The sequence below is a fragment of the Brassica rapa genome, chromosome A08 (assembly GCF_000309985.2).
Source record: "Brassica rapa cultivar Chiifu-401-42 chromosome A08, CAAS_Brap_v3.01, whole genome shotgun sequence".
NCBI lineage: Eukaryota > Viridiplantae > Streptophyta > Magnoliopsida > Brassicales > Brassicaceae > Brassica > Brassica rapa.
In genome coordinates this window covers 664,241-682,797 of record NC_024802.2, presented here as the reverse complement: position 1 = coordinate 682,797, position 18,557 = coordinate 664,241, and the positions used below count along the sequence as shown (strand labels likewise).

The following is an 18,557-nucleotide window of genomic DNA, read 5'->3' as shown; positions in this document are numbered from 1 at the left end:
TCTATAGCTTTCATGTATGTATGTGTTCATTTCTGGTGGTTCTAGCTTGTGTTCAACCTCTTTAGATTAACATGCTTCAGGTGATACTACTTAAAACTACCCTCATTGATCACTCCAGCATTCAAAGGTTCTAGCTTTCTGTGAAGGAAGAGCCTGAGACACAAGTTCATCCAGAAGCAGAGCCTGAGGTGAAAAGGACTCCTGAATTTCGTTAATGGGTCCTTCTCCTTCGACCCCCCTTTTCACTGTTATCTACATCTTGTGATCCCTGCTCTAGGAATAATCATGTTCTTAGAATCTTATATAAAAATTATCTTTCGAGAACACTAATTTTTAAACTCTATATACATATGCTACCGACCTAGTACCTAATCTTGATGGCTGTATCGTTCTTGTTGCTCTGAAGCAGAAGTGTTGATACAGTTACCAAGATTATTAGCGAAACTTAGCATCTCATTATCAGACATTAACGATTTTAACCCCAAGAAATCTCTAGTCTCTCCACCACCGTCGTCTCCCACATCGTTCTTCTCGTCTACGGCGATAAAACCACCGTCGAAAGCTTCTCCAACGCCGTGATGATGATGAGGATGCTGATTCATCATATAGTAGTCTTGAAACCCGAATCCATGTTCTGATGGTGACGTCATCATCGATGCAGCCATTGTATTGTAGTAGTCATCAACCCTCTCTTCTTCTTCCTCTGGAGTAGCTGTTGACTTTGTTCGACCCATTTGAGCTGCTTTATGGAGCAAAGCTGTGGCTGACATTGCTGGAGATGAGTGGTGGAAGCTTGCAGAAGAAGAAGCAAGAGGGAAGTAATTAGCATTGTTGCCATTAGGGTTAGGGTTTGATGAGATGAGCCAAGGAGGGATGTTGTGGAAGTGATGATGTGGCTTTTCTTGCTTCATAGGAATGGGGATTGTTATTGTGGCTGGTGATGTTTTGTGAAGAGGAAGAGAAGTTTATGTTGTTTTGAGTTTGATGAGGAGAAGAAGATTGGATGTGAATAGGGTTTGGTATGGCTCTTGCACTCTCTTCTGCTAATGCATCACAAAATGCTCTATGAGTTAAGAAGCTATCCCTCCTGCATATATTCCACAAAACATCACAATTAATTAATTAAAATAAAAACTACTTTCAAATAAATCAAATAAACAATACGACTTTGTGAGGTTTTGTAGGTCCATGAAGCATCCCTTACTTATTGGTACATGGACATTTTTAAAAAATAACCTTAGTTTTTTTATTTTAATGACATCCATGTCATTTATCTGATGTGTCGCTTCCACATGCTTTCTCAGCCTACATTTATAACTATTTTTTCTACACTAGACTAAATTACTAATAATTCCATTGATACCATTTATGAAATTATGTATTGTATTATATCTATTGCATTATATTTATATTTTTTAAAAATAATAAGGAATCGAAAACAAACTTACACGATGACGTTTTCAACACTTCTTACACAACGACCTTTGCAACACTAGGAATATAACTTTTTACACTAACGATTAGTAAATGGTATCATGGGGCTTATAGCATGCACAAAAAAAATAATGAAATTACTGAATAATATAGCACAGTCATTTTTATACTGTATATTTTTAAAGAGAATAAGGATCTGAATAATTTTCTGGTGAGATTACAATCGACCATTTGTATAGTGATTATGATTATACATTTTATATTTGATCCTACATAATATTAATTAATCAAACTATGGAGTTAATAGTAAATGTTTAACAAAACAATAAAAAATTAAACATTAAATATGTGGCCACAGCTAGATACATACTTGTATATTAGTCTTTGATATTCAATATCCCGATCATATTCAAACACACAAATAAACTTAATCTTATATAAGTACTGTGTTATCTATAGTTTCCAAGTCATCACTTTGATATATATATATTTATTTATTTATTTTTGTAACACTATCACTTTGATATAAGATATTCGTTTTATATATTGAGTTGATTAGCTCGAAACCAAAGGAATTATATGCGTATTGACACCGCAAAACTATATTCATGTTGTACTTATCAACCCATTTTGAAACGTAACATATTATATATGTGCTTCGTACATACATGCTTGTTATATATCTATGTTATTGTAAATTGCCAATGTAATTATGATTACTTTTGTAGTTCTTTGTCGATTTAACAAACATGGTTAACTTTTGTAGTTCTTTGACGAGTTAACAAACATGGTTAACTAACTAACAAACATGGTTTTATCAAAAAAAAAAACTAACAAACATGGTTATTATATATGTGCTTCGTACATCTTCTTTTTATTATTTGAAGAGCATTTTAGGAGACTAACCTCATGTTCATGTGTTATTAACAAGAATGACATTTTCTATGTGGCATCACCATAGGTCTTCTCAGTCTCTTTATGTAAAAACCCTCTACTTACTAAATTAATTACATTTTTTACCATTACTCATTAAATATAGTTTAATATAATGTGTAAAACATATTAATTGATTACGTGGGATGTTATGGATGATAATATGAATGGCTGTATGTGAATGTAAAACATTATGGTGATCTATATATATTTCGAACATGCTTTTAATGTTTGTAATGGCTTGTATGCTTCCGTCACTACATGGTCGATGGTTTACAATTTAGGTCAATATCGTATGTAGGCATGGGCATTCGGGGTCCCAATCGGGTTTCGGTTTTATCCATTCGGGTTTCGGTTTTTCGGGTTTATCAAAATCAACCCCATTCGGGTTATATAAAAGTTCGGTTCGGGACCGGTTCGGGTTCTAACGGGTTCGGGTCGGGGTTAGTAAATCTTCAAAGAACCGGTATAACCCATTGTACTTTCGGGTTCGGGTCCCAATCGGTTCTTCGGTTTAAAAATACCTGATTTGTACCTATTTTGTAACTAAAACATAAATAAAATCGGTTTTTCGAATTTAAAATACATGATTTGTACATATTTTAATAGCCAAAACATAAGTAAAATTGATTCAAAAATAAGAAAAAACATCAAACGTGATCATTCAAAATCAAGCGAAAGATAAACATAGTTAGTGATATAAAGAAAACCATATAAATGAAATCATAAAACAAAAAATAAGTTCTCATGAAATGAGAAACATTATTCAATAAAAACAAAACCAAAATCTAAAAACTTCAGGCATCAACCGCCACATTCCACCATCAACCTTCATTTGATGTAACAGATAATTATTTTAGAAGTTCAATAATATCTTAAAGTATTTTGGATACATATTAAGAATTAAGATCATATTTGGTAGAAGTTTTTTTGTGATTTTAAATGTTTCGGGTTCTATCGGATATCCATTTAGGTCCGGGTTCGGTTCGGATAATACCCATAACCCAAAATACCAAAAAACAGGATCCATTCGGTATTTATGTCGGGTTTGGATCGGTTCGGATTCATTTTTATCGGATCGGGTTCGGTTCGGATTTTCGGGTTCGGTTTATTTGCCCAGCCCTAATCGTATGAAATATAATGATATATTATGTGATATAAAAATCGATTAACAAATCAAAACCAACTGTTTGTTGCAGTTTTTTATTTCTTTGTAATGTTGCTTTATATATGATCTAAAGGTTACGTTGATATCAAATTCGGTTATTGTAAACATGTTTTATATCACTATAAAATGGTATATGTCTTCATATTATTAAACGATCCATTTATTTTTAAAGACATCGTAGTACATGTAATATAACATAGTGCTTCTTTGCAATGTTCAGTATGTTTAAAATTGACATGAAACGATCCAATATATTAATTTAAAAGGATTGACAAGTAGAAATGAAATCATGTAACATATGGAAACTAAAAATAGAAAGAAGTAATGCGTGATTGACAATTAAATGCGGAGATATGATCAATTAGGAATTCTAGACAATTGAGTATTATCAATCATGCGATTGCAAAATAGACGACCATCTTAATGTTTGATCTCTTTTTTCCATATGAATCGAGATATGATACGATTTTATTTTTAAACATTGATGGTCGACTATGAATACTTTTCTTTATGGGAAGTCGAATGTTTAGACTTCTAAATTTATTATGGTTGACTAATTTGAGCTAACTATTTAGGTATGACAATATTACAATTTTGATTCTTGACTTGATTACTTTTTGCCATATAAATTCAGAGATCATGCACAATTAGGGATTCTAGACATAAATATTATCAATGAGGAGATTATAAATTAATGAAAATTAGACGATCCTTTTTAAATTGTAGACATAAATAATTTATTTCCAAAGAAAACAGCCACAATTAGGGATTGTATTCAAGATTTTTGGCGTAAAAATTTAGTTGCCAAGAGAATTTTCACCATTTACAATTTATATTCCATGCAATATACATATATACCTTACATATACTATGTCTACACCTCTATCACAGCCCAAACAATTCAAAACTATCATTTAAAATGCAAGGCTTGAATTTCATCTCTGATTTAAAATCAAAGAAGTCTCTAGGGATGATTAAGGTGAAAGTCATTAGACTTTGGAAGAAATATTCAGCTGCTGATGGAGAGACTATAGAGATGGCTTTTGTTGATGAAAAAGTAAGTTATAAATTTTGATGCATAGTACATCTTCAACATGTTAATTCTTTATTATCTGATGTTTTTTATTTATTTATAGGAAATGGCATTTACTATATGATATCACCAAACGATGTATGTCTTACAAATATTTACTATTCTGTAGGATCAAAAAACCGAATATTCAAGAGCCACTCTTCTCCCTCATGGTGTATGACTATAATATTGTTTTGGTTATATATATTAACATTGACTTCTTGAATGGATCATACAATTTCACATGTTGTACATAATATATTTATTAACTGTTAAATGTAGTTTTTATTTTCGTTAAGGTTACTGATCGTGTATTTTTGAAAGGATCATACAGTTTGTTCTTAAACAACGTGTTGTTTTGGTTTTTTTTTTTTGAAAAGATCAAAATTGGTATGGTAGTTATTAAATTTTTTTTAATGAATTGATATTCGGGGTCCTTTGATATTTTTGGATAACCGCTCTAACAAAAAAAAGAATTATAGAAATCATAAAACATGATTTGCAATCTTTTTGGTTTGATTGAAAAGTCAAATTAGACTATTAATGTAACAAGTCATTTATAATTCAATGTATATTTGGTATTCAAACCTACGTTTCCTTATCTTATTCATTTAATTTATATAATTTATTCTCCACATAAAAGTTGGACTAGACATCAAAACTACTATAATCTTTTTCAACCCTAAGTTTATTTTCCTTAATTTTGTACATTGATAAAGTTTATTCAAACCTAAGTTTCCTTTCCTTAATTTTTGTTTTGTTTTGGGTGATGTCAATAAAATTAAAAGAACTTAACTTGTGGGTCAGTAACACTTGAGACAATCATGTGCTTATTTAGGCCTGTATGATTTTCTCTATTCTTTTGTATATGTTTAATTGTGAGAAAATAAAAAATAATTCTCATTTTTTTTTGTATTTGTTTCATGTACATTAAGAAAGCTGACCATATTATTTTCAACAATTAATGATTTGGTTAACTAATACTATGTTTAACTGTGAGAAATATTATTTTCAGGTTTATTATTACTAATACTATGTTTATATATGTTTAGGTGGCCAACACGTACATCAAAATAATCTCATATATCATTAAAATTAAGTATTTTTCCATATATTAGTCTTTGCTTATTCTTATATATTTACTTTTACACAATATACTTCAATTACACAAGTTTTTTTTTTTAAGTTGAAGCTTACTTTATATAAACTTACATGCACAATTTCGTTCAGTATTTCATTATATAATATATAATATTTGTTAATATGATTTTGAACTTTCTAATGTCTATAAATTAAAAGTTTTAATCTAATTTATTTCATTCATCCTGCGCAGAGCGTAGGTTACCACCTAGTATATGTTAATTATGAAGCGCCTAGCGTAGTTTCGAACATGAGCATATAGTATATCCCCCATACTAGCTCTGAAATATGGTTAACTAAATAACAAATATTATATATTATATAATGAAATACTTGTGGTTTAGGAATAGAAATTAGTAATTATATATTCCATTTAGGGAAACATGCAATAAGTATAGAATATTTTCTTTAATGGAAAAATAGTATATCACAAATTTCATTGTGTATTTGATTATTAGGTTTGTATACATATGCTTTTTAGAATATAAATCATTTAAGATAATAAATGCGCTATTAATCTGTCAAAGTATAATATTTGTATATCGAAATAATATATGAAAGTTACCATATGTGGCATTCTAATTGATTTGCCACATAAACCATATAATTATACATTGATTATAGATTCAATTTATTCGTCTTATTTTGTGGATAATTTAAAGCAAAATCGCAAAAAATATTATACGGCGATATATTCAAAACCGCAAACTATATTTCCTATTTGGTTATTTAATGCACGTCTTTGGAAATGTTTTGAAAATTGGTTTGGATATCGATTCAGTATAGTTACTGGATGACTGACTTGATCGGTTCAACTTGTCGAACCAAATTTTATATTTAAAAATTATATATATATAATCATATATTTATGGATCTAAAAAATTGTTTTAAATATAATATGTTTTTATTATATATTTTATTAACTAAAAATAAACAATAAACATAAATCTAGGTATATATAATAACCAAGCAAATATTTTGTGAATTGAAATTGATAAAAAAAATTAACTAATCGTTCAAACTACAGTATTTATTTTTTCTTATAACTAAAATCTTAATTTTTATAAATATTAAAAAAATAAGAATAGTGTATGAGAGCAACACAAAAAATACTTATATTTTTAAGAAAATAGAATTAAATTAAAAAACCAATTAAATAGTAATAGTCACACATTTATTATGAAATATAAAATTTTAATAAAAAATAATAACACATTAATTATATGTTAATTTTTAGAACTCGGTTTTAAAGTTGACTCAAGTCACGGTTTTACCGGTTTTGAGTGGTTTTATCAGTTTTTCTTAAATTTCAAACCGAAATTCGGCTTTTTAATGAATCACGATCAAATTGGTCCAATTCGGTTTGACCGGCCGGTCCAATATTTCGAAACATTGTTTTTGAATGTACTTTAGTAACAACCAAGTCTCCTCTTGGTTTAACATTTTATGTAACATAATATTTTATATAATATATAATTATGTGCATGGCGCGGTGTCTATCTAGTGTTGTATTATTTGTGGGGGTGTGTCATGTGTGAATAATAAGGTGTGAATAATAAGAGGATAGAACAATATAAAATAAATGTAAACCGTACAAAAATTCATATTAGGACAGAAGAAAAATATATATTACAAGTTAAATTAAAATGAAGTACCATTGGGCTTTCTCTCTCATCTTTGTTCCCTCTCTAGTATCTTTCACAGATAAGAGAGAAAGTGATTTCATTGTCGCCAGCCGGTTTCCTTCGGCCTTGACTCCCGTGGATTGGGGTTTTGTCTCATGGAAGCGGTGGCTTCCATAGCACTTGCTTCGTCGGCTTCTCCCCTGGAAACGATGGTTCCTTAAGCACTGTTTTTGCCGGCATAAATCCGATCGTTGCTTCTTACCCTCCCCTGCCTCACTGACTTCTCGATCTGATCCTCTGTCTTCTGCCTTCCCTTTGGTCAGGGATGATTCATCTTCAAGCTAAAATTTATTTTCAAAGATGGTCGATTGTTCTCGCAGGAAGAACAGAGTTCTTTGGTTCGATTGAAGACGGTGTTATCTTCTAGAAGCCTTGATTCGCCAGACTAAGATCTTCGGGTTGAACTTATGTGAGTGCTTCTGTTGGTCTCTTCACTGGTTCGTTTCCGCTGATAGTGGAGTTCGTCGTGCATCTTCTCTGGCTCCCGCAGAGGAAGCGATCTATTTCCTTGACGCGTGTATAGTGAGCGTTGGGCGTTCATAAACGTGGTGGGTGACGTGTTTCTCGTTTCTTCCACAACGGTTTAACTTGTTGGGCTTACAGCCCCAAGTGTTGTTTTCATGATACCCTACTTGTTTGGGCTTATGTTGTTCTTAAAGTTTGTAGGCTCTGTTCCTTTTGGGCTTTGTCCCTTTAATAAAATTCAGTTGACAATTTTTTTTTAAAGTATCATAATAATAAATCCTCTATATATTAATAGAGAAACATTTAGAAATTTATAACATATAGTTTGTACTAATTAAAAAAGTGTCTTGTTGAGTTGCCACGTAATTAGTATGTTAATTTTGCGCTTAAGTGTCGGCTTGAAAATCAATTGAAAATTTTGTTAGTCCAAAATCAAATTGTTAGGGAATATTATATTATATAATATATCCATTAAAAAATATTCAGTTATCAAATTGAAATTATTATATATTTTTCCTTAAATAAAGCATACGGAATTACCTAATGTGATTAAGATATATATGGAAATTAATGATTTTAAATAATAAAGATTTGCTAACAATCTGTATATTTTCTATCATTTTCATTTAATTATTTATTACTGAAATAAATTACACAATTGCATTAATCATATAATAAAAATTTTGATTTTGTTTTTATATGTTGTATTTTGATTTTTTTAAACGAGTATAAATTACTAAAACTGTTAAAAGTTTCGCATAAACTTTTGTGATCAAGGTTTAAATTTTTTTCTAATAAGATAAAATGATTGTAAAATCATATGAATAAATAATTTTATTTTAATAGGTGCCTATGTTAATATATATTAAATTAAACTATACATCATACAAAATATATACTTATATTTTGATATCTGTGTTGAACATATATTGAAAAGTTAATATTTTAATTTCGATATCTTCATTGTTTTTTAAGTGATTATAAATTATTGAAACCACTAAGCATTCCACATTTAAAAAAATCGTTGGTGTAAATTTACTATATATTTATTTGAATATCACTAAAATTTAATTATATATCATATACGATAGATAAGACTGATTGTTTTGATTTATTTACGGTAAAATGATTGCGAATAAACAAGAGCGGTCGTTTGATTTATATGTACACGCTAATTTATTATATAATAGTAACTTATTCTTAGTTATTTAATATATAATTATTTATTTATTAGTTCATAATATGCAGAAAAACATAAATAAGTAATAAGTATAAAATATGTATACTGCACAAGGCGCATATATTAACCTAAGTATGTATCTCTTTAGTAATTTTAAATCTTGAACATTTTCTGAATCTCACGCCAAAACAAAATAATGAAATGAAAATAAACTTAAAAATCAATATTTATATCAAGCAATAACCAAAACCAAAAAAGCGACACAAAAATGAGAAAAATATTATTGAAGATAGATAGGATTTGCACGTGAACGTAAACTTGTCGTAATCATAATTAATTTTTAAATTGCTAAATCATGATATAAAACCGAGCTGACATAGTTTCATTGTAACCAAATAGTAGGCTTGAGATTCTTCGACCTAAAAGTTAGGTTTTTATATGATAAGTGATTTTTAACTTTTTTTTTTTTTTGAAAAGGGGATTAGCTCATCATTAAACCAATTATGTAATTAACAAAAACGTTTTTGAAAAAATTGTTTAAGAGCCAAAAATATTAATTCGATCAAAAATATAAATTTTATTTTTCCATACAATATTTCTTAAATAATTTTCATATAAATTCACTCTGTGCAAAGCGCATGTCTTAGGATCCTATTAGTTTTTTAAATGAGATTCTTTGAGCTACTTAATTAATTATTTCCTTTGTCCTATTCAAAATTAAATGAAACTATTCATATACTATGTGTCACTCATTATCATATCACACCACACATCTTGTCTTCTTGTACATATAACCATAGACTTAAAATATGAATGCACAGGTTTCATCAAATGCATCTTTGATAAAATAAGAGAAAAAAAGAGCATATATCCTATATATTAAAAGAGAAGCATTTGGGTTAAATGCATTCACACTATGTTCGGCACGTGGCACATTCACATCACTTTGAAACGTAATGTGCTGACGTGTTGTTTTAATAGAGCTCCTCGTAAGAAATAGTTTAGGAAAGAGAAAATGTTTCCTTTTTTTATTCTAAACACGTGGCTGTTTTATTATTAATTTTATAACGATCGATGTTCTATTTTGTGCTGATGACGCACTCGTCTTCACTGTTCCCTCATGTTTTTTAATATTAATCAGCGGTATTTTTATATATTTATCAACCACCTTTATATATTTTTACATACACATACATGTGCATGTTGAAGTGAACATCTATATAGTTAAATATTCACTGCAAGTGAGAATTCTAATTCTATAGGAAGTTAAAATATTCTTTCATTTTAATGTTTCCTTTCACCATTGACCAAATTGTAATGAAATCATTTATCTTTATATTTATTTTTCTTCAACTATTATCTAGATTTGATTTGATTTTGCATGCGTTTAGAAATTATAATATGAAACGAATGGTTGACAACAGGATTGTCTAAAATCCATATAACATGAAATCAAACAAATAATAATAGTCTCTGGTTTATCACAAAAAAAAAACAAAAACCTCAAGCCTTTTAATCGAACAAACGAAAATTAATATGGATTTAGGATACTAGTTATATAATAGGAGACTAAAACCCGAAAAAACCAACTTAAAACCGAACCGGTATCCAAATTAAACAGACTTAATGTCTTATTATCTTTAAAATAATAAAATTAATAATCTCATTTCGCGCAAGATGCGGATTACTACCTAGTATAAATTACATGTTGGTCTTATTTTACCTTGAAAAGAGAGTACACAGATTCTCTTGTTGCAGAGTTATTCTCCAGAGGACAACAGATTCGATCAGAGGCACTTTCTGTATAATAACAAGTGGCCATACCAGTTTAAGAAGATTGACGAGATTGTTGACGGCCTAAAGACTCAGTTGCTTTTCGGGGAGAAGAAGGAAGCTCCGGCAAAGAAGTTGGAGTCGTGGCAGCAAACTCCGGTGATCCAACACGGGTCTCTGATGAAACCTCTTTGGTGCTCTCTGTTTCAACTTAAAGTGAAAGTTTGGAACAGTACGGAAATTAATATGTTTGTGTTGAAGAGAACAACAAAACAACAGTAACCACTTCCAATAAGTTAAAAGCAGTAGCACATTACTGATACATTGCACACTGAATCAAGTCTTTGAATTATATCATTTGCTTAGTCAAAATATAAGAACACTAACACATTAAAAAAAAAAATTGAACTGATATAAGCAGCACCAGATACCATATCGCAAATTTGTTAAAGACTTAGTGTTCTGTTTTTAGCTTTGATTATTTACCTTCAGTAACAATATGCATTACGTATATGAGTTTACACTTTTTGTAATATTTACAGTTAAGCTCAAACATTGTACTCCATTCATATATAACTTTGAGTTAGTATACTGGTAAGACTTCATATTATATGGTATCTTTTATTCTATACGTATTGTTAAACTGCTTCTTCAATGTTTTGTGTAAGCCACGTTTTAGTTTCTTATACCAATCAATTAATTATACTAATGGGTTTTATATTGTTAACATGATACATTTTTAGCGTGGTATGTACAATCTCGAAATTAGCATATAAACTAGCTACCCCACCCATGAGATGCCCCGATCATTACCATAATATCACGGAGATAATTGTACACACCTTCTTTTTCAAACGAATTAAGCAACTTATATCGGCGACATTGGCATTGGCAATGACTAGTGTTCCAAGGCGATTATAAAGGTATCACTCGGATAGCTACTAATTTTCCTAATGAGTGTGGTTACAATTTGATTATTTTGTGGTAATCAATCCAACCCAAAGCTCATTAAGTCATTAAATAATATTCCCTCCATTTCATTAAGATAAACTTTTTAGAAAAAAGTTTGTTTCACAGAAATGTATTTTTTATGTTTCCTATGAAAAAATTATAAACTTTAAGAAAATTAATTGACTTTATTGAATTATTATTGATTAAAAGTTATTGAAAATTAAAAATTACAGAAAACAATACATTTATTATGATAGTTTAATATATTTTCTTAATATGTCTGAAAATACTAAAAAGTTTATCTTTATGAAACGGAAAGAGTACTATACATCTATCTATGCAAGGATTTGGCTAAAATTTCAATTTGATTTCATTTTTAAAGAGAAATTTTACATTTATTCCGGAAATAAAATGCTTCATAACTCTAATCATAATAAGTAAAGGAAAATCTTCAAAACCGATTCCAATATTCAAAATTTTCACTACAATTTATTAAGTAACAAATTATATTTCAAGAAATATTATATAACATTCATAATGTTATAACAGTCTCATCCTACTTAGACGCGTTAGTAAAATAGATTCAATAACTCAACTTATTTTTAATGCATTTTGTTCATTTTAAATTATTAATTTCATAATTTTATCTCTGAACTCAAATGTTCATCATGCAATTTGGATCTTATACATTTTAATTGATTCGACAATAATACTTGTTTGATGTCAGATCTTATTATAAAAATATTAAGTTTCTTTTTAAGGAAAAGTTAATACCAAATCAATTAGAGCATCTCCAACCCCACTCTATTTTTCACTCTAAAATAGAGTTTAGAGTAAAGAATGCTCCAATGGTACTCTATTTCTTACTCTATAATAGAGTAAAAAATAGGTTTACTCCAAATATAGAGTAATTTTTTTTTTTTTGTTCATCACTCTATTTTCTACTCTAAAATAGAGTAACATTGGAGCAAACTCATACTCTATTATAGAGTTACTCTATTTTAGAGTAAAAAATAGAGTGAACCATTAGTAGTAGATTATCCTTTTGAGATTTCTGAACACAAATTCTAAAAAGATCATATAATCTTACTTTCTCATATTAATTTTTCTCAAGATCATATATTTAATTTCAAACATTTATAATATAAAATTGAAAGAATTGGTTCAAAAGTTGAGCGATATACACTAACCATAAAGAAATTCAAATTATCTTGTAGTTTTTTCATAATACGTATACTTTTTTTTTGGAACACTATATAATTAATGGGTCAAATCTTTGTAAAGGTTATATAAAATTAATATAATAAGATATGTGATATTTAAATTCATAATACTTATACTATATAATTAAAAATCTAATGAAATAAAATTTCTTCTAAATATAATCTGTAAAATAATTTAAGATTATAAATTTAAATATCACATATATTATTATATTAATTTTATATAACCTCTACAAAGATCTGACCTATTAATTTAGAAAGAAATCTCAAGACAATAAACAAATTAGATACTACACATGTCTTACCAGCTCCATCGCTTGTACTTATAAGCATGCTCTTGCTCCCTTACTTTGTTCACACCAAGCACCAAAAGAAAAAAAAAGAGAGAGAGTAAAGTTTACATCATACCAACAAAATGGCATTATCAAAGCTTCAATCTGTAGGCATACTCGTTATATGTTCTCTCCTACTGACTTCTCTGTCAAGAGGTAAGACGTTTATATATTATAATCATATCTACAATCAAAAATCATATTTAGATCTGTCTAATTTTTTTTATTGTTCACAATGGTAATTTACAGATGTAAGGGAGAATGACGAGCATCGTTCGGATTGTGTTTACAAAGGCCCGTGTAAGAGCAATCAAGACTGTAAGAGTCAGTGTGGTCCGCCTAACTTCCCACCAACGACTATTGGCTTATGTCAAGCCAGTCCTAGAGGCCACGGCAACATTTGTTGTTGTTCCAAAGATTAATATTCTCTTTCTCAAAAAAAAAAAGAAGATTAATATTCTCCCATCAGCTATAATCCTAGAATTTTTTGTACTTATATATTATTAAATTCTAATAAGTTCCAATGTTTAAGCAGAAAACAAAAAAGTTTACTTCATTTTTGGATTTCAAAATTCATCTATATATATAAACTTAATCTTATGTAAAGTAGATCTTTGTTACTCACCATTTTATAAAATAATTGAATTCTTAAGTAACTGTTAGGAATTTTATATTGAAGTTAATCCAACTTATAAAAATATATAAGAAATATGGATTGAAATGGATTAATCTATGAACAAAACGGAATTTTGAGTTGAACATTTATGACTTTCCGAAAGTGTTAAGTTTGACATTTATGATCAATCTAACTTGGTATGTTAGATTTAGAGTTATTTTAAAATTTCATAATTATTTGTAAGAGAATCGACAAGAGAAATTATAATTAAATTAAATATTTTAAATTTCATAACTATGTCAATACAAAAAAAAATTCATTTCAACTCAATAATATGAGGAGGAAGTTTTCCTACACCTAGCCTCTTTTGCACGTGCGGACTTCACCTTGACCATTTCATTAACCATAAAATACGCAACGAGGTCTTAGCTATGAAATAAAATTATAATTTTTCTGGTATAAAGTTGCCTTACTTGCACCGGGATGATTATCTTTCCGAGAACACTTAACATATAATATTTTTAACTTCATATAAAAATCTCTATACATATGCTAGCGACCTAGTACCTAATCTTGATGGCTGTATCGTTGTTGTTGCTCTGAAGCAGACGTGTTGATACAGTTGCCAAGATTATTAGCGAAGCTTAGAATCTCATTATGAGACATTAACGGTCTTAACCCCAAGAAATCTCTAGTCTCTCCTCCACTGTCGTCCACCACATCGTTCCTCTCATCTCCGGCGTTAAAACCACCGTCGAAAGCTTCTCCAACGCCGTCATGATGATGAGCATGATGATTCATCATATAGTAGTCTTGAAACCCGAATCCAGGTTCTGAAGGTGACGTCATCATCGATGCAGCCATTGTAGTTGTGATCAGCTTATTATAGCTCGACTTCTCGTCTTCCTCTGGAGTGGTTGTTGACTTTGAGGGACCCATTTGAGCTGCTTTCTGGAGCAAAGCTGTGGCTGACATAGCCGGAGATGGGTGGTGGAAGTTTGCTGAAGAAGAAGCAAGAGGGAAGTAATTAGCATTGTTGCCATTAGGGTTAGGGTTTGATGAGATGAGCCAAGGAGGGATGTTGTGGAAGTGATGATGTGGCTCTTCTTGCTTCATGGGAAGTTCATCATGACCATGGGGATTGTTATTGTGGCTGGTGATGTTTTGTGAGGAGGAAGAGAAGTTTATGTTGTGTTGAGTTTGATGAGGAGAAGAAGATTGGATGAGAATAGGGTTTGGTATGGCTCTTGCACTCTCTTCTGCTAATGCATCACAAAATGCTCTATGAGTTATGAAGCTATCCCTCCTGCAGATATTCCACAAAACATCACAATTAATTAAAATAAAAACTACTTTCAAATAAATCAAATAATCAATGCGACTTTGTGAGGTTTTGTAGGTCCATGAAGCATTTTGTATTATTTGTGGGGGTGTGTCACGTGTGAATAATAAGATGATAGAACAATATGAAATAAATGTAAACCGTACATAAATTCATATTTAGGACTGAAGAAAAAAATTATATATATATAACCAGTTAAATTAAAAAAGAGGTACCACAATAATAAATAGTTGTTTAAATGAGATTCTTTGAGCTACTAAATAAATTTATCACCTTTGTCCTATTCAAAATTAAATGAAACTAGTCATATACTATGTGTCACTCATTATCACATTACACAACACATCTTGTCTTCTTCCTTGTAGATAACCTTAGACTTAAATATGAATGCACAAGTTTCATCAAATGCATCTTTGATAAAATAAGAAAAAACATATGAAATTAAATGTTGGTTTAATTTTACCTTGAAAAGAGAGTTCCACAGTCGCATTTGTATTCTTTGGTGCCACAAGTCTTAGCATGAGCCTTCCAATCTGATTGCACCGCATACTTCTTCGAACACTTATCGCATTTCCATTTTTTCTCCCCATGTTTTCTAAAGAAATGCTTTTTGATTCCTGTTAAGTCTCCTAGAGCTCTTGATGGATGATGATGGACACAGTTTGGCTCGGGACAGACATAGACTTTCTTCCTTATCACGTCTTTGTTTGATCTTTGTTTAAGCTTCCATGGTAGATTGTGTCCTCTCTTGTGAAGCTGCAAGTTCTGGTCTCTTTGAAACCCTTTGTTGCAGATCTCGCATATGAATCTGTTTGTTGCCATTAGTGTTTTTGGTGATAAAGCCAACACTTCTGCTTCTGGGTCTGAATAAAAAAAATCAGGAAAAACACCAAAAATGAATTATTAAGACAAAACTCAAACGGGTACAAACAATATTCGTTTTATTTGTTGAATTTATATATAAAAAATCTTAAAATTACCTGGATTGCCGGGTTGGTTTCTCTTCTTCTTTTGAGATGGTTGTGGAGCAAGACACTGTTCTTCCTGTTGCTGATTTGGATTAGTGTTGTAATGAAAGTTGGAGCCACTAGTCTCAGTTCTGTTTCCTGAAGACACACTTGCATGATCTCCTGAAGCTGATGTTAGATTGGACATGTTTTCCTCCCCATGTTGTTGTTGATGATTATATAACATATCTTTGTTCATCATCATCAGTATTAAAACCTTAATAAGAATTAATAAAACAAAAAAATTCAGATCTGTGTATGTAATTAGTAAAAAGCAGACAAATAGTAGTGGGGAAACTAGCAAAAAGAAGACTCAAGCAGAAACATCCAAGAAGTTCTTGAAACCCATATATAATTATATAGCTATTTAAATTAAGCTTTCTTGGTTGGCTTCAACCCAAGAGACAAGCTTTAGCTTATGGGAAAATCAAAAATAATAATAAGACCCAAAGTCCAAGATATGTCAAGAGAGAAAGTTTGTTTGAAAGCTGAACATAAGAACCAGAGTTTTGTTCTTGTTCGTTTCAAACTTGAACAAGAAAGCTTTTAAGGCTTGCTTTTTACCAACAACACTCCAAAGAAACATTAACAAACAACAAGAGCACACAACAATCAATAACAAAATAAGAAAAAAAAAGCAAGAAGGAAGAAGGAAGTAAATCCACAATACCTAGAAGAAGAGGGGAGAGAAGAGAGAGATTGTGGACAAGAGAAGAAACTCTATTATCTTTCTCTCTTTGTGTTATATTTGAAGCTTATAAATTCGGAATTTAAAAGAAAATAATAATAATAGCAATGGGGAACCCTACTGCTAATGGAAAAAAGAAATTATAAATAATAATTTACAGCTTACACAGAAGCACAGAGCAGTCTGTCCTTTTAAATTATTATCACCGTTTTTCATACAATATGGTTATTGGGAAACTGTTTTTTATATAATTTTTTTTGTTTTGATAAAGAAAGGTGGGCCAAATTTTTATATACTTTCTCGCACAGTTGTGTGAAAAGCTTGCAGAAAGAGGATTGTAAGTTTGTACGTTTCTCGAGATAGTGAGAAGACATGTTTGAATTCGCTTTCGTGCATGCACTCACTATTAATAGTTTTTATTATTCCAGTCTTCATAATTGTACTGTGTTTTGTGGAACAGAATCTGTAATTTATTGGTTTCTACTTTTGTAACAACATTGTCAATTCATCTAAAATTATATATAATCATGTTTTGAATATTGATGTGTGTTGTATAAAATGAACAAAAATTTGCACTCCCACTCCCATGTTTAAATATCTTTTTTTTTTGTTATTGAACAATTTTTTATGATTTCCGTGCTATAATTTTGAGTAATCTTGATTGACTTCAAAATTATACTTCCATTCATAAATATAAGATATTTTAGTCAAAACACACATATTAAAAAAGTAACACACATATTGCTAATGTTACTTTGTTATAAGTAACACTATAAATAAAAAAAATATTCAACAAACTACAAAATAGACTATTAAATATAAAGGTTAATTTGATGAATGATATTGAAAAAAATACTAGATTTGTAGTAAAAAGTAAAGAGAAACAGGAAGAGAAAAATGGGATAATATGATTAGTTGGTGAAATATTTTATTTTTTGTTATAAGATCAAATTTTCTTAAATATATTTGGTAACATAGTTTTGAGAAAATAAAAAATGATCTAAAAAACTTCTAACATTTTGAAATATCAATATAAAACATTTCTAGTTTAATTTTCTTTGTGTTTGTTATATGTGAATATTTTGAAGTTATGATCAGTTTAAAATATAAAAGAGTATATAATATGCAAACAAATTCTTGTATGGCCAATTAAATCTCAGGCATCGCGAAACCTCAAACTTTAAGACCCTAACCAACAGAGAATACTTTTTTTTTTTGTAAATTACAGTACTATACATGATTGATTCATTGATTAAAAGGGAGAAAGGTTCACTTTTCTTTTTTTATTGGGTTCTTGAGGATTTTTCATGTTAAAGGAGAAAATATAATTGAATGATTAACTATGGTTCAGTGGACGCAAAAATTTATTCAGTGACACATGCCCTAACCTACTTTATATATACATCGAGCTATGGACACAAATCATTGACAATTTTTGCATTTTTAAAAATTATAAACTATACATGCGTAGACCATGGTCGGTCCAAGGGCGTAGACTAGACACCACTACACTCCTTATCTTATCAACATTTTAAATAAAATCAAATA

The 18,557-nt window shown here is 29.7% G+C and overlaps 1 protein-coding gene and 1 long non-coding RNA gene across 3 annotated transcripts; one reads left to right on the top strand and one right to left on the bottom strand.

Annotated features, from left to right (window-relative positions):
• Positions 1 to 299: 299 nt before the first annotated feature.
• Positions 300 to 17,563, bottom strand: LOC103832614 (protein indeterminate-domain 7). Of its 2 annotated transcripts, XM_033277668.1 has the most exons (5): positions 16,992 to 17,563; positions 16,295 to 16,538; positions 15,778 to 16,177; positions 15,070 to 15,278; positions 300 to 892 (listed from the first exon to the last, which is right to left on the bottom strand). In XM_033277668.1, exons 2-5 carry the CDS (start codon positions 16,524 to 16,526, stop codon positions 369 to 371), a joined length of 1,365 nt encoding a protein of 454 aa, XP_033133559.1. In that variant the 5' UTR covers positions 16,527 to 16,538; positions 16,992 to 17,563; the 3' UTR covers positions 300 to 368. The 2 variants fall into 2 exon arrangements, with proteins under 2 accessions (XP_033133559.1, XP_009106906.1); XM_009108658.3 differs by lacking the exon at positions 300 to 892 and having other exon boundaries at positions 14,398 to 15,278; positions 16,992 to 17,225.
• LOC103832613 lies at positions 13,110 to 13,980 on the top strand. The gene is made up of 2 exons (XR_626000.3): positions 13,110 to 13,512; positions 13,606 to 13,980. It is a non-coding gene; the product is annotated as an uncharacterized LOC103832613 (long non-coding RNA).
• Positions 17,564 to 18,557: the final 994 nt, after the last annotated feature.

Coding starts and splice junctions, on each gene's coding strand:
- LOC103832614 (XM_009108658.3), bottom strand. CDS start 16,526: ATGATGATGAACAAAGATATGTTATATAATCATCAACAACAACATGGG. Junction 16,178..16,294: donor AAACCAACCCGGCAATCCAG/GTAATTTTAAGA, acceptor TTTTTTATTCAG/ACCCAGAAGCAGAAGTGTTG. Junction 15,279..15,777: donor TGTGGAACTCTCTTTTCAAG/GTAAAATTAAAC, acceptor GAATATCTGCAG/GAGGGATAGCTTCATAACTC.